General features: G+C 52.9%; 1 protein-coding gene across 1 annotated transcript in view; it reads left to right on the top strand.

Annotated features, from left to right (window-relative positions):
• The window catches only part of WNT8B (Wnt family member 8B), a 73,097-nt gene that overhangs the window by 50,910 nt on the left and 8,403 nt on the right, over positions 1–13,784 (top strand). Inside the window, exons 2-3 of the mRNA XM_075072911.1 lie at positions 9,147–9,180; positions 12,186–12,324. Coding sequence (XP_074929012.1) covers positions 9,147–9,180; positions 12,186–12,324 — 173 coding nt within the window. The remainder of the gene's footprint in view (positions 1–9,146; positions 9,181–12,185; positions 12,325–13,784) is intronic.

Here is a 13,784-nt window from a genome sequence, read left to right as displayed (position 1 = left end):
CACCCTTGACACCCAGTGGGAGTTGGTGCTCAGCAGCAGGGTTGGCCCCTGGTGCCCAGCACCAAGTAGAGGGTGGTGGGGTGAGGGAGAGAGATGGTGACACCTGGAAAGCAGCCCTGTATAGCCATTTTTCTTCTGCTGAGTCAGCGACGCTGCTGGCTGCACCTAATGCTAATGGACGAGGTGGAACCTGGTAGGCCAGAGGAGTGAGGTGCATCGGCTCCATCTGCATCAGAGCTGGGAGGTTAGGTTCCCAGGTGGCGTAGCTGTACTAACCATGGCAGTATGCCTGGAGTCGCATGGGTGGTGGCTCGGGCTGTCACCCAAGGATGTGCTCCGGCAGCCAGCCCAAGACACCTGTGTGCTAGCCTGGCTGCAGTGCTACGCTGGTAATTCTATGCCATCTGGGAACCTCACCTGCCAGTTCCATTGCAAATGCAGCCCTAGATCTCTGCAAGTTGCCCTGAGGCAAGAGCCCACTCTTGGCTATGGGCAGCTCCCTGCTCCCCTCTGTTACTTGGTCCAAACGGGGGCAAAGGAATGAGGAGAGAAGAGCCATGAAAGGCAGTGGGTGGGAAGCCAGCCAAAACTGCAGGCTCATCCCCTCACAGATGCATGACCCCACCCCACAAGCCTTCAGGGTGCTCTGGGTTTTTGAGGGCTAGGGTTGGGACATAGGCAAAGACATGCTCCCCGAGGAGCCTCCAAGCTGAAATCTGAGCAGGTGCTTAAAGCAGCATTAACTGCCAGAGAGCCCCTGCCGTGGCATGTAATCGGGCTGGGGGAGCACAGGACAGCAGCAGGGCGGCCTCTGGATCTGCACTGTCAGGGGAGTTGTGGGGGGATTAGACCACCTGACTTCTTGGGAATCTGCTGAGTCCACAAGCCACGCCCTGTTCCCCTCTGCACTGCTAAAACCACGTTGTCCCCGAGAGGCAGATTGATAAGATGACACACCTACTACCTCACTGCTTTTTCCAGCCAAGTTCAACCCTGCCACAGGCTTAGCCCATGGAGAGAGACACAGCCCGAGTCCATTAGCTGCTAAAATACAGGGGTAGGCGTAAGTGGGGTTGTACGGCCTTTTGCACAATATCCGCATCATTCATAAAATGGACAGTGCTCTATTTTAAAAGGAGTGGGATCCATGCAGTTAAAGATCATTCTCACAATTTACCAAGGGGTGTGGCAGATTCTCCATCACTGGCAATTTTAAAATCCAGATGGGATGTTTTTCTGGGTCTCTGGCCTGTTATACAGGAAGTCTGAGAGGATCCCAGTGGTCATGTCTGGACTTGGAATCTAGCAATCTATAATAATTTGATTGCCTGCCTGCCCAGGGGAGGGATATATGTCTCTCCAGGGGCACTCAGTCTTGAGCAGAAGCAAAGAGGTTGGCAGGAAAGAGATGGCATTTTGGCTTCTCTCAGCACAAAACGCTGCTGTCAGGTTTGCTCTGTCACTGACTCACTCTGTGGCTTTGGTCAAGTCGACCGCTCAGTGCCTCAGTTTCTCCTCCTGTAAAATGGAGAGTATCATGGCTACCCATCTTTCTAAAGCACTTTGAGATTGGCTGGTGAAAAGGTGACAGTGGTAGGTCTGATTGGAATTATTATTTTGCAAATCCTTGGGAGCAGAACAATTTCAGCCTGGATCAGACCAATGGCCCGTGTAGCCCAGCGACTTGTCTCTGATGTCAGCAGGCACCAGCTGCTTCAGTGGAAGGGGCAAGAACCCCCTGCAGCAGGCAGTTCTGGCCCCTGTTATCTGAGGCTGGCTCATGCCCTGGAGCAGGAGAGGTTAGATCTCTTCCAGAAACTTGCCATTAGCTCCTCAGCTGGTGCCAATCAGCATTGTTTCATTGATTTTAATGGAGCCACGTCAGTTCACACAAGCTAAAGATCTGGCCAGATGCACTGAGACTGTCAGCTCTTTGGGGCAGAGGAAGTCTTTCTGGTCTGTGTTTATACAGCACCTGGTGCAATGGGTTCTGGGCCATGTCGAGGACTCAGGCACTACCTCAATAATAATAATTCATTAATCGCCAAGTCGCCAGTGGCACCAGTATTTCCACTAGCCAGTGGAGCATGAGCACAGGGAGCACTGAGAGCTCAGCACGGCCTCAGACCACTAGCCCAGCTGCAGCAGCACGTACATAACTTTAATAAAATGAGGCCTGATTCTGATCAGCAACAGAACACTGACTCTGCTGGAGTTACGCCTGATTTACACCAGTGCCAGAGCCAAACCAGCCCCATATCCTGGCCAATCTCAGCTGCTTAGTGGGATTTATGGTATGACAGTCATTCCCCTGGGCACCGATCAAGGCCCAGGACCCAGTCCTGGTGGGCGCTGTCCAGCCAAGCAATACGAAAGCAGTCCCTTCCCCTGACAATGCCCAGGCTGGATTTAGGATAAGACCCAGCAGGTGGGTGTGAGACAGGTAGCATTGACACGGGCTGTCATTTCAGCCTAGGACCAGCTGGCAGAGTTTGTAGGGACCAGGTCAGTCTGAAGGAGGGATGGCAAGCAGAGTAAAGTAGTGACTTTTCTCACACCACCATGAGAGGCCGGGGGAAAGGGTGCAGGAGACGGCGGGAGAAGTGGACCAGCAGGAGATGGAGGCTGGCATGGCTGGCAGAGCAAAGAGAGGGGTCAGTGGCTGGAATGGCTTGGGAAGGTGGGGTGAAGGGACGGGCCTCCAAGGGGAGGATGGGATGCTTGTGTTGGAGGCAGTGGAGAAGAGGGAGTCAGAGGTGGGGAGAGCTAGAAGCAGAAGGATGTACCCAGAAGCAGCCTTTGAATAGACTGGAATGCAGGCCCGGAAAAGGGGAGATGACAGTATTCAAGGCACGAGACGAGACAGGCAAACACTCAGTAGCTGCCTTCCCGCCCAGCCTGCCCGATCGGCTCGCCCTCCCTGGCACCCTGGCGCAATATGCTGTTTGCACGGGGAAGGGGTTTTCAGTCACTTTCCTGCATTCCAGCATTTCTCACGCAAAGCTACTTGAAACAGGCAAGCGGCCCCCTGAGTTCTACAGCCCAAACACCAAGGAGGCTGGGAAAATTCAGCCACGATCAGCTACGGCAGCCTGGAAAAAACCCCATGCAGCTGGATGCTTCAGGGGGTAGCAAGCCTTTGCTCTTCTGTCTCTACAAGGAGCTCTTTCTAGTGCTGTATGGCTACTGCGAGGAAGGACAGACTTGGACTCAGAAGATCTGGGTTCACTGTCTGGCTCTGCTACATGATCTCGCTGTGACCTCAGGCAAATCTTTAACTCTGAGCTTGCCTCAGTTTTCCCATCAGCAAAATAGAAATTATATTTCCTTTATCTGTATGTATACAGCACCTAGCACAATGTAGCCTTGAGCTCAGCTGGGGCCTGTCAGTGCTCCTAATAAAGAGCATGTTCTGCATAAAGTCAGTAGTCCAGCTGTGAGCCCCTTAGCTCTCCCAGGCAAAGCAAGGGCAGGTTGGGTCAGTGCTGTGCTGAAAACCCATGGTGGTGTTACTGATTCAGTAGGGGAGCTCTTCCTAACCCCAACCTGGCATCGTGGAGAGCTGTACATTGGAGGGGCTGCCTCTGGTACGAGACCTAAAGTTAAAATCCTGACTGTGTGTTCATTAAAGGTAACATGGAAACTGTTGCAAAATGAAGGGCAAATCTCCCTGATTCCTGGTGAAATCCCAGCTTTCGTCATATTAAAATCCCCCCCTGTAGTTTCAGCTGGAAACAGCATTCCTAATTCCCTGCCATAAACCACGGTGTAATGTAGTCAGGCGCCGTTCACCAGCTGCCACATTCCACCCCAGAGCTGGCTGCATTTCACAGGAGGGTTAGGTGATTCCTGTGTATTCACTGGTTATGTTGGTACAGCACGTTAGTAATTTCTTACCTTTACAGAGAGTCTATCTGTGTTTAGCTGGAAGCAGTAACACCAAATTGCAAAGTTGTGCTGGATGCTGTCTCATCTCAGTGCAAAAAGGCAGAACACAAGATACTCTGTTGTACTGGGTATCTTGCCCCTCTGAGGCAGTCACATACAGCAAGGTGCATGATGATATTGGATAGCTGCCCCCCTTGAGTGTAATGACACAGGAAGAGTTATGTCGTTTTTCGCGGGGGTTAGATTGTAATCATGGGCTATCTTGTGACTATTGAGTACTTAACCATGCAATATTAACATGCACGCTCTTAACAGAGTTTTCTCGATGGAATTTCCTAGGGGTGACTGTTTGGTTTAATAGGAAAAAAAATCCCCCAAAGTACTTTCCCTATTTTTCTAGACAATTTGGTCAGCGAGCATCAGAACCCAAACAGCCAAATCCAGTTAGAGGGGCCCTCAACTTGGAGAGCTGGATTCAATTTCTGACTCCTGCCACGTCACCACCTTTCTGTGCCTCAGTGTCCCCAGGCTATAAAATGAGGATTCGGATGCTTCCTTTCTGCCCCCCTTTGTCTACTTAGAGTGTAAGCTCTTTGGGGCAGGAATGGTCAATAACTATGGGTCTGTACACTGTCTAGCCCAAGGGGGCCTGGATCTATGGGTCTGTCTTTCTACAGTAGAAATGAGGATAGTGATCTATGCATATCTTTTTGATAAGGTAAGAATTGTTGAGCCTGTGAGGCACCTTGTTCTCTTTCTTTGGCTGGTGTAAGGTCTGCATTGAGGCTTAGGCTGTGGGCCTGATTCATTTCTCACTCCCACAGGGTTTTCCCTCATGCAGATCCTCAGCTGAAGACGTTGTGCGTATAGGTCTGTTGTCTTTCATGGTACTGCGCAGCTTGGCACCAGCTGAGGATCTGGCCCTGGGACTCCCAGAGTTGTTCCTGGTTTGCCAGACTAAAAGAGAGGAGAATCAGACCATGTCACTTTGAGATGATCATAATGATTAAATACCACCACGGGCCAGGCCGAGTGGAGGCTGTGCTGTGCCCTGGGATTTCCAGTTCCTTGGCATGTGGATTCGAGTGACCTAATGAGGGCTTCCACTGATGTCGCTGGCAGTTGGATGGAGCTGCTGATTCACGAGGATAACAGATGAGTTTGCATCGGTCTGTTACATAGTCTCTGTGCCCCTCTGTTTCTTCGCTCTGCCCCTATAAAAACCCTACGGTATTTCACAGCCATGCTCCCCCGACCTGAACAGCTGACATGGGCTCAGCCTGTGCCTGTAGAATGCACCAATGTCTAACGCGTGATCTCTTTGTCTGTTGTTTTCACACTGTTTTTGCCTCTCTCACTTTCTCTTGTGTGTCTCTCTCCATTGTACTATCACTCCCTTCCTCTCTGCTGGGGCCTCTCTAGCGCTCCGCCATTCATTAACTCCCCCCTCAGTGTCACATGCTCCCGGAGGGTCCTGCTCTCTCGTGGCCTGGTGGACAGCGTGTTGGATTAGCAGCTGAGGGCAGGGGTTCAGTTTGTGGAGCTATTCCCCGAGCTGCTGTGTGACCCTAGGCAGATCGTTTCTTCTCTTTATTGCCTTAGGTGAACTGTAAGCTCTTTGGGGCAGGGCTGTCTTGGGGTATGTGTTTGCACAGCATCTAGCACCAGGGGGTCCTGATCTTGGTCTAAAAGCAGCTGTAATATACATCCAAATAACTAATCCCGTGGGAGTTGGGGCAAGGAAGGCAGACGTGCCTCCTACTCTCCCCCTCTTCTACTTATGACATGGGAGGAACTGAAGTGCTTCAAAAACATGAGATGTGGTTACTGTATGTCTCCAGAGCAGCTTACTGGTAGGAAGCCCTTGAACCTCTAGAAGCAATGAATGCCTCCAGCCATGTCTTCTGCTATCTGATTAGAGCAGGAACTTCTGCTCTAAACTGCTGAGAGAGCTGTTTGTGCATTTCAGGTGGACACCCGCCAGGTTTGTGTTTCTTCCTACCCATCACTCTGCTACCACCACCCTGTCAATGGAGCTGAAAGCTCTAGTCCTGCCTCAGTCGTCCCCAAATTCCACTTGCCCAACATGTTCAAAAGTAGGGCATTAGATGTAGGGGCCTACTAGCTTTTTACTGAGGATTGGCAGTGTTATGTTTACAGCATAGACAGAGAATTTAAATAAAAACATCAAATAGTCTTCCTGGAAGGTTACAAGGTAACACTACTTTACTTCTTAGAATCTAGAACAAAAACACACAAGAGCCCCAAAACAGACAGAGACAAAGCAGGCTGCTCCATAAAACAGAGAGGCACAACTCACCCCACCTTACTCTAGGCTGCCTGGCTGCAGACTGACTCTGATCCCATGCTTTCCCAGAGCCCACTAGCCTGCAAGCAGAATCAGGAAAACCTCTGAGAATTTAATTTTAAAGTGATAGATCACAATTTTTACAGTTTTCAATACACCATAGCCAGCTCCACAGCAGCAGCACCTGTGTTATAGGCTGTCCCTGGACTGACAGCAGCCAGTATCTGTGGATGCCATTGGGAGAACAGGCTCTCTGTTCCACTTTTGGGAAGGAGAAAATGTTCAAACCACTAACTCCAGCCCTTGGACCCTTCAGTCAACCAGAGTTCTGGTGAAGAGCTGGCTCTGAGCATTGCCTGCCCAAAGGATACACATGCCAGATTTCAGTAGATACAAAGCTAAGACTGAGGTAGCAGGGATACTGATCATTCTCATACATGCATCTATATCCTGTGGCACCCCTTACCACAAGGTATTGCTGAAACCCAGAACTGAGTAAGATTCAGAAAAGGATTGGACATTTCTGTGGATAACAACCACAACCACAATTATATTAAATAGAATAAAAATGTATAAGAGATGTAAACCCCCATGCTTCAGGGCATATGTCAACCTCTAATTTACAGGGGTTAGGAAGGGACTTCCCCTATGGGCAGGTTATTTCGTCATTGACCATTACAGGGTTTCTTATACCTTCTTTAGAAGTGACTGGAGCGGGCTACTGTCAGATGGTCCCCTGGTCTGATCTGGTCTGGCAATTCCTATATTATTTCACAGTGAAATAGCTCCATTGATCTATCCCCAAAGAACATGCAGGTTGTTATTTCTTAAAGACTTCTTGAGATACAGAAGCATAGAGGAAGGATGAGCCACTGGTTAGGGTGCTAGCCTGGAAATTGGGTGACCGGACTTCAATTTGCTGCTCAGCCACACACTCCCTGGGCAAGTCACTTAGTCTCACGCTGTGCCTCAGTTTCTCCATCAGCACCACGGGGATAACAGCTCTACCCTGTCTCACAGGGTTGTTATAAGGCTACATAAACTGATTGTGAGTTGATTGGATACAATAGTGATGGGGTCAATGATGGGGATACCTCAACTAGACAGAGTGTGACTGACCCCTGTACACTAGGGTGCACCTCCCTCATTTCCTGTGGCTCAGGGCTCATGTGGTTAAAGCAGCAGTGGATGAAATGGAAGAAGATCCTTATTTGCTGGGTGTTCAGAAGATTCAGAAATGCTAGCAGAGAAAGCTGCACCTGGGGGCTGTGATACTTTGATCTCATTTGGTTGTTGGGTTTAGCGTGCGGGTGCTGGGTAGGGATGATGGCCTGTGAGATACGGGAAGTTAGACTGGATCATCTGGTGGGCCTTTCTGGCCTCAAACTCTACAACACCAGTAGCTAGGACAAAACAACTGGCTTCAATTTCTGGCTCTGCCCGGATTTCCTGTGGCAAGCACCATATCTATTTCCGCTCCCACTCCCTGTCTGTCTTAACTCTAAGTGCTGCAGGGTAGCAGCTGTCTCTCACTATGGCTACGTACAGTGCCAAGCACAATGGGGACCTGGTCCTATAGAGAGAGAGAGAGAGAGAGAGAGAGAGAGAGAGAGAGAGAGAGAGAGATTAGGTCAAGTTGGGAGCAGTGGGTGTAGCAAAGGGAACAGAGCAATAGTGGAGGACTCTTGAAAGGCCTGATGGTTACGTTTGGAAAAGCCAGGCAGGACTTCTCTGAACATCCTTTGCCTGCCTCAAGTCAGGGAGAGTCAGATGAAAGCCGTGTCAGGGGAAAGTGTTTTTACGAGATTGCAGTTACTTTCTCCTTCCACATGAGCTGGGAGAACAACTTTTCTCATGGTCTTTCATCACGTCTGATTCCCATTCCAGCTAGAAGTGGGAGCAATGATCCCAAGCACAGTAAGGACACCCCAGAGGATTCCAAAAATCATAAGTCTGGCCCAAGATAGTAAGAGGCTTAAAGAAAAGCTCATGATTTAAAAAAAAACCCAATACTGATGTTATTTTTATTTGCCTTCTGGCCTCATAGCCATTGTTTTCAAGCTTTTCTCTGTAACCACAAGTGCTAGAGCCTTATTGTTGTCTCAGGAGGAGAGCTGAGATTCTCATAATCACATGCCTCCAGGAGCTGGGGCCTTAAGACAACCACTAAATAGCGTCAGACTCAGAATAATATATAGAAGTTGACAACACTGCAACTACTTACCCTGGTTCAAGTTGGATTAGATTAGAGGTCACAGGGTCCCACATAACAAGGAGGTGGTTAGGGCATAAGCCTAGAACACAGGAATTCCTCCTTCCTGTCTGTCCGCTTACTGAGCTAGATGTGCGCTACCTTCCAGTTTGCCTTGGTGGCGCTAACGCACATGGGACCAGATCCTGAGCATGCTGTGGCAGCATCCAGGGGCTGTGCAGTGGGGATGTGCGGCTGGTCCCAGGGCAGGGGCTGGGCTCTGTCATGCGCAGGAGGGTCATTCCCACTGGGACCAGCTGTGCAAACACCTGCAAATGGAAATCACATGACTGGAAAAAGACTGACAGTGCAAGAAGGAGAGAGGATGAGGGCATGGATGGGAGGGCAGGAATTGCCCGAGGGTGGGATGGGGTGATAAGGGGAGAGGGGAATTGCCCTAAAGTGGGGGCAATTATGAGGAAGGGGAGGAGGGCCCTGACCCAGGCTGCGAAGAGGGGTGAGGGGTCACAGCTTCTGGGGTGGGGGCAGCTGTTGCACCCAAGATGGGCCAGCAGTGAGCAGGTGATTTCCCAATGTGGAACGGCTCTGAGGAGGGGTAAGGGGCTTCTCTGCCCCGGGGGGAGGGGCTGGGAGGTCAATGAGGCTCTGAGCTGGTGAGGGCACTGCAGAATTCCAGGCATTCCCGTGGTCGGCACTGTGCTGATTCCTCGCCACTCAGGCCTGTTCTCTCTCTTCCAGGTCAGTGAATAATTTCCTGATGACTGGCCCGAAGGTAAGAGAAATCCCTTTGATCTGCGCTTTGGATTCCACTCAGCCCTCAAGGGCATCTCGTTCCTTTCCTCCATCTCCAGCAGCCTCCCTGGCCTCCCCACCCAGCGTGCCAGCTGGAGGAAGCTTGGGGGAGGGTGCGGAGGAGATGAGGCTGCTTGTCCAGTGCCCATCACTGCGCTCTGGCCTGTGATCGGTTCTGCTCACTGGGAACACCAGCGTCTGTCTTGGGAGCCGGATCCCAGAGCTGTGCCCATTGACACCAGGCTCTGGGGCCTCTAGCTCCCACATAACCCAGCTTAGCTGGCTGTTCCCACAGGCCCCCCACCACCCTGCAGCAGAGACAGGGTCCATTTGTCCACTGTTGCAATGCCAGGCTCCCCCATGGAGGGCTAAGGGACATCAGGCACAGCCCCCCCCCCCGGGGGGGCACCATAGTGCCCCCTGCAAGGACACACCCATCCTCAGGTGGGGCAGTCCCTTAGGCTCAGATCGGCCTGGGAGGAAGGGTGTTGCAATCTGGCCTGTAAGGAAATGGGTCCTGGTAACACTGGAGTTACAGCCCGCTGACCCACAGCATCACAACAGCATGACGTGAGGGCTTTGCCTCGAGCACAAGGCTAAGCGTGTGGCCCCAGAAGCAGCATAGGGATGGGGTCAGGATGGATGAGAGTGGAGAAGATAATTCCTTTAGGCCAGACCCCTGCCCTCCACTCACTCACACAACAGGTAGCGTTTCACACTCGCTTTGCATGGATGTAAATGAGGCTAGGGAGAATCAGGCCTTTGACACTAGCGTGAGCAGAGCCATCCCAGCCTGGATTCCTCATGTGAAGTATGGCAGTGTGATCATTTACCCCTCTGCCATGTGCTGAATGTCTGCATTTTGACACCCACTTTGCACGTCGCAAGTTACAATAATACCTAGCTCTTTTCGTCTGCAGATCTCGAAGCACGTTACAAAGGAGGTCGGTATCATGATCCCTAATTTTACACAGAGGGAAACTGAGGCACAGGGAGGGGGATGTGACTTGCCCAAGATCATGTAGCACTCTGCTGGGAATAGAAGCCAGGTCTTCTGAGTCCCAGTGCTGTGTTCTATCCACTAGGCCCCATTGCACTAATGACTGCACGTTATATCAGGCTGTCTTTCTGGATACGTCTACACTGCCAGGTAGACCCAGGGTTCAATCACTAACCCCCCTTCCATCCACACACACATCGTGCTAACCCTTAGACCCAGGGTCCAAGCCTGAGTCAAGCCAGGACCCAGGGTTCAAGCCCTATTGCTGTGCAGCGTGGACACAGCCCCATGGACATGTGCTCTGGGATTCTGCCAAAACTATCCCACAGGCTGTCTTCCTTTGTGCTCCAGGCAGTCAAGTTTTCCAACACTGCACCTATAGGTGCTCCAGGGCTGGAGCACCCACGGGGAAAAATTAAGAGGTGCTCCGCACCCACCAGCAGCCAAGCTTCCCCCTCCTTGCCTCCTTCTCCCCCTGACAGTGCGCTGTCCCTGCTTCTCCTCCTCCCTCCCAGTGCTTCCTGCCCCCCTGCTGCCTAACAGCTGTCTGCCAGCACTTAGGACTTTCCAGGAGGAGCAATATGCTCAGGGGAGGAGGCGGAGAAGAGGCAGGGTAGGGGCAGGGACTTGGGAGACGGGGGGGGGTGAAACTGCAGGGTAGCTGTTCAGACTCGGGGACTTGCAATATGATGATTACAATATGATGGGCAGCATGAGAAGCAATAAGAGTGATTTAAAGGCTCTTGNGCTGCGGGACCAGTGGACCCTCTGCAGGCAAGCCGCAGAAGGCAGCCTGCCTGCTGCCCTTGTGAGGCTGGCAGAGATCCCCCTGCGATTTGCCGCCCCAAGCACGAGCTTGGTGTGCTGGGGCCTGGAGCGGACCCTGGGGGTGGGAAAGGGACTTTGGGGAAGGGGTGGAATGGGGGTGGGGCGAGTGTAGTGCAGGGGCAGAAAGAAGCAGTGCAGGGGTGGGGGCAGGGGGGTTAAGCAACCACTGGACAGAGGGGAAGTTGGCGCCCATGACTGCACAACGGGCAAAGGGTTAGAGTGGCCACGTTTGGGGAGGGCACTAGGACGTCTGGGATATGGGTGGCTGGACTTGGGCCCACATAATATGGTGTAGACAATGGAGCCCCAGCTTGGAACCCAGGTTTCAACAGTCACTAACCTGGGGTTACAAAGGAGTGTAGACACTTGAGCCGTAGGTTAGCAAACCCAGGGGCTGCTCACTCCAGTTCTGCTAACCCTGGGCTTCCATTGCAGGGCAGTCAGATCCTGTTGGACAGATCCTCAGCTGGGGGACATCAGTGTTGCTCCATGGACTAGACACCAGCTGAGGATATGGCTGTTCTGTCAGAGCAAAGCCAATGCTGTCTGGTCCTTCTGCTTCTGAGGATCCCTGATCCCAGGGGAGACGGGAAAGTTAGTTCCCCATCAGTCCCTTTCGGCACTGTTTCAGTAACACCGGAAGTGTCAATTGGGGGCAAACCCCATCCTGTTCTTGGCTGGAGAGGGCAAGAGCTGTCCTCTCTGGGACTCTCCTACTGGTTCTTCCTGCCACTTAGCTCCTCCCACATAACCTCCAGAGCTGAAATACAGGCAACACACAGCACTGCACACTGTCAGCGCCCGGTCATGCCACCAGCTGCTTAGCCTTATGACTCCCTGGGAGGTGGGTCTGGGTTATCATTGTCTTGTTACCCCGGGGGATTCTGAGGCACCAGGCAGTTAAATAACTGGCCCATGGCCCCACACATCTGGGAATAGCATGGTGCAGTTCCTAGCTCCTGATCCTGTGTTCAGAAGTCGCCGCCTCTCGGTGAATATCCAGGAGCAAAACGGAGCTGTGGTTCCCAGGTACTGCTGGGCTGTGCTGGAGCTCTGCCCCCAACAGCAAGCCCTGCCCGTGGGGGACACACCTGTGCCAGGGGTTCAGCTGCCCGAGGACATGTGGCTCCTTGTGACCCGCTGCCCTCCCCGTGCAGGCGTATCTCATCTACTCCAGCAGCGTGGCGGCCGGGGCTCAGAGCGGCATTGAGGAGTGCAAGTTCCAATTCGCATGGGACCGCTGGAACTGCCCCGAGAGAGCGCTGCAGCTCTCCAGCCACGGCGGGCTGCGCAGTGGTAAGGAAAGCATTGGCTACAGCTCATGGGACCCCTTTGCCACAGATTAGAGCCCACAGGCCCCTGCTTTTCCTGGGGATCTCCTTGTCTCCCTTTTCTCTCTGGGCACATCATTCCCAGGCCCTTTTCCCCATGGCTGGCCCTGTCCTTCCTGCTCCCCCCATGGCTGGCCCTGGCATTGCTCTGGGGAGGTGTGTCTGGACCACGGCTGGCACAGCAGCACGAGGTCATGGCAAACATCACCACGCCAGGGCTGTGTGCCTGCTGAGCCCCCACTTGGCCAAGGATGGGGTTGGGTTCAGCAGACACACACACAGCTGGGTCAGCTTTCCACCCTCAGTGCCTGCCACTTCCTGTGAGGAGGAACTGAGACAAATCAGCTGAAAGACCCTGTGGGAGGAGATGCTAGAGCCAGCCCTGGCCTCTGCCCTTGAGACACGCATAGGGATGGGGAGGTGGCCCGGTGAGTGGATACAGAGACTGAAAACAGGGCTGGAGTTCTGGGAAAGCAGATGTGGGAGCTGGCTAAAGAGAAGTTTCTCCACGGCTCTGCTCTGGTGATCAGGTTCTGGGGCCAACAGGCCGACGTGGGGGCTTCCCTAGTGCAGCTTCCAGAGGGTGGAGGTCCAATCGCTGCCCCGTGCGGCTCTCCTACCTCAGCACGGCTGCAGGGCGGGTGGGTTGCTAGGGCCTGCCAGAGCCTTCCAGGGTGAGCATGGAAATGGCTCCCCCACTCCACCCCCCTCACCCTACCCCCCAGCAACCAGCAGGAAACGCCTTTGCCCCAGACCTGACTCTCATAGATACCCATGCTCACTGCCTCCGCATGGGGTGGCTGCCAGGCCCCAGGGGACTGGGAATGGGCTACAGAGCTGGCTCCTGGGGATTGGCACTAGGCTCAAGGGCCAGACCGTGGGGGATCAGTAGCAGGCTAGAGAGCTAGAGCCTGGGGGTCTGTGTGTGGAAATTGGCAATGAGCTAGCAGGCCTTTCTCTAGCTTGCCAGCTGAAATCCTGCCCCAGCTGGTCCTGGAGATGAACACATGTCATTATCACCTGGGGCCCCAGGGAAATGAGTTGATCATTTCAGCCCAGGTCCTAGTGGGCTGATCCCAGCACCACAAGGGGCCCTGAATGGTCACCCTTTGCTATTGATCCCAGCAGAGGCCATGACTCTGCACGGAAACGACCCTAGAGATAGTCCCTGCAGCTCAAAGATGAAGCATATTGGCGCAGCCACGTGGGTGAGGCTCGCCCTGCTGGTGCCTATGCTGTACCCTGTCTGGGGATGGATGGCAGTGCTGCTCATCCAGCACATTTCCCCAGCACTACATCCACTGACGTATTGTCTACAATGGGATAGCTCAGGCAGGGCAGCATTCTGCCCTTCACTCTCCAAAGGGCCCCAAGCAGGGGTGAAAAGATATAGGTTAACCCAATCCACCTAGCCTCAGCCATAGA

The sequence above is a fragment of the Chelonoidis abingdonii genome, chromosome 16 (genome assembly GCF_003597395.2).
Source record: "Chelonoidis abingdonii isolate Lonesome George chromosome 16, CheloAbing_2.0, whole genome shotgun sequence".
In the NCBI taxonomy this organism is placed as follows: Eukaryota; Metazoa; Chordata; order Testudines; family Testudinidae; genus Chelonoidis; species Chelonoidis abingdonii.
This window is presented reverse-complemented; position numbering and strand designations above follow the sequence as displayed.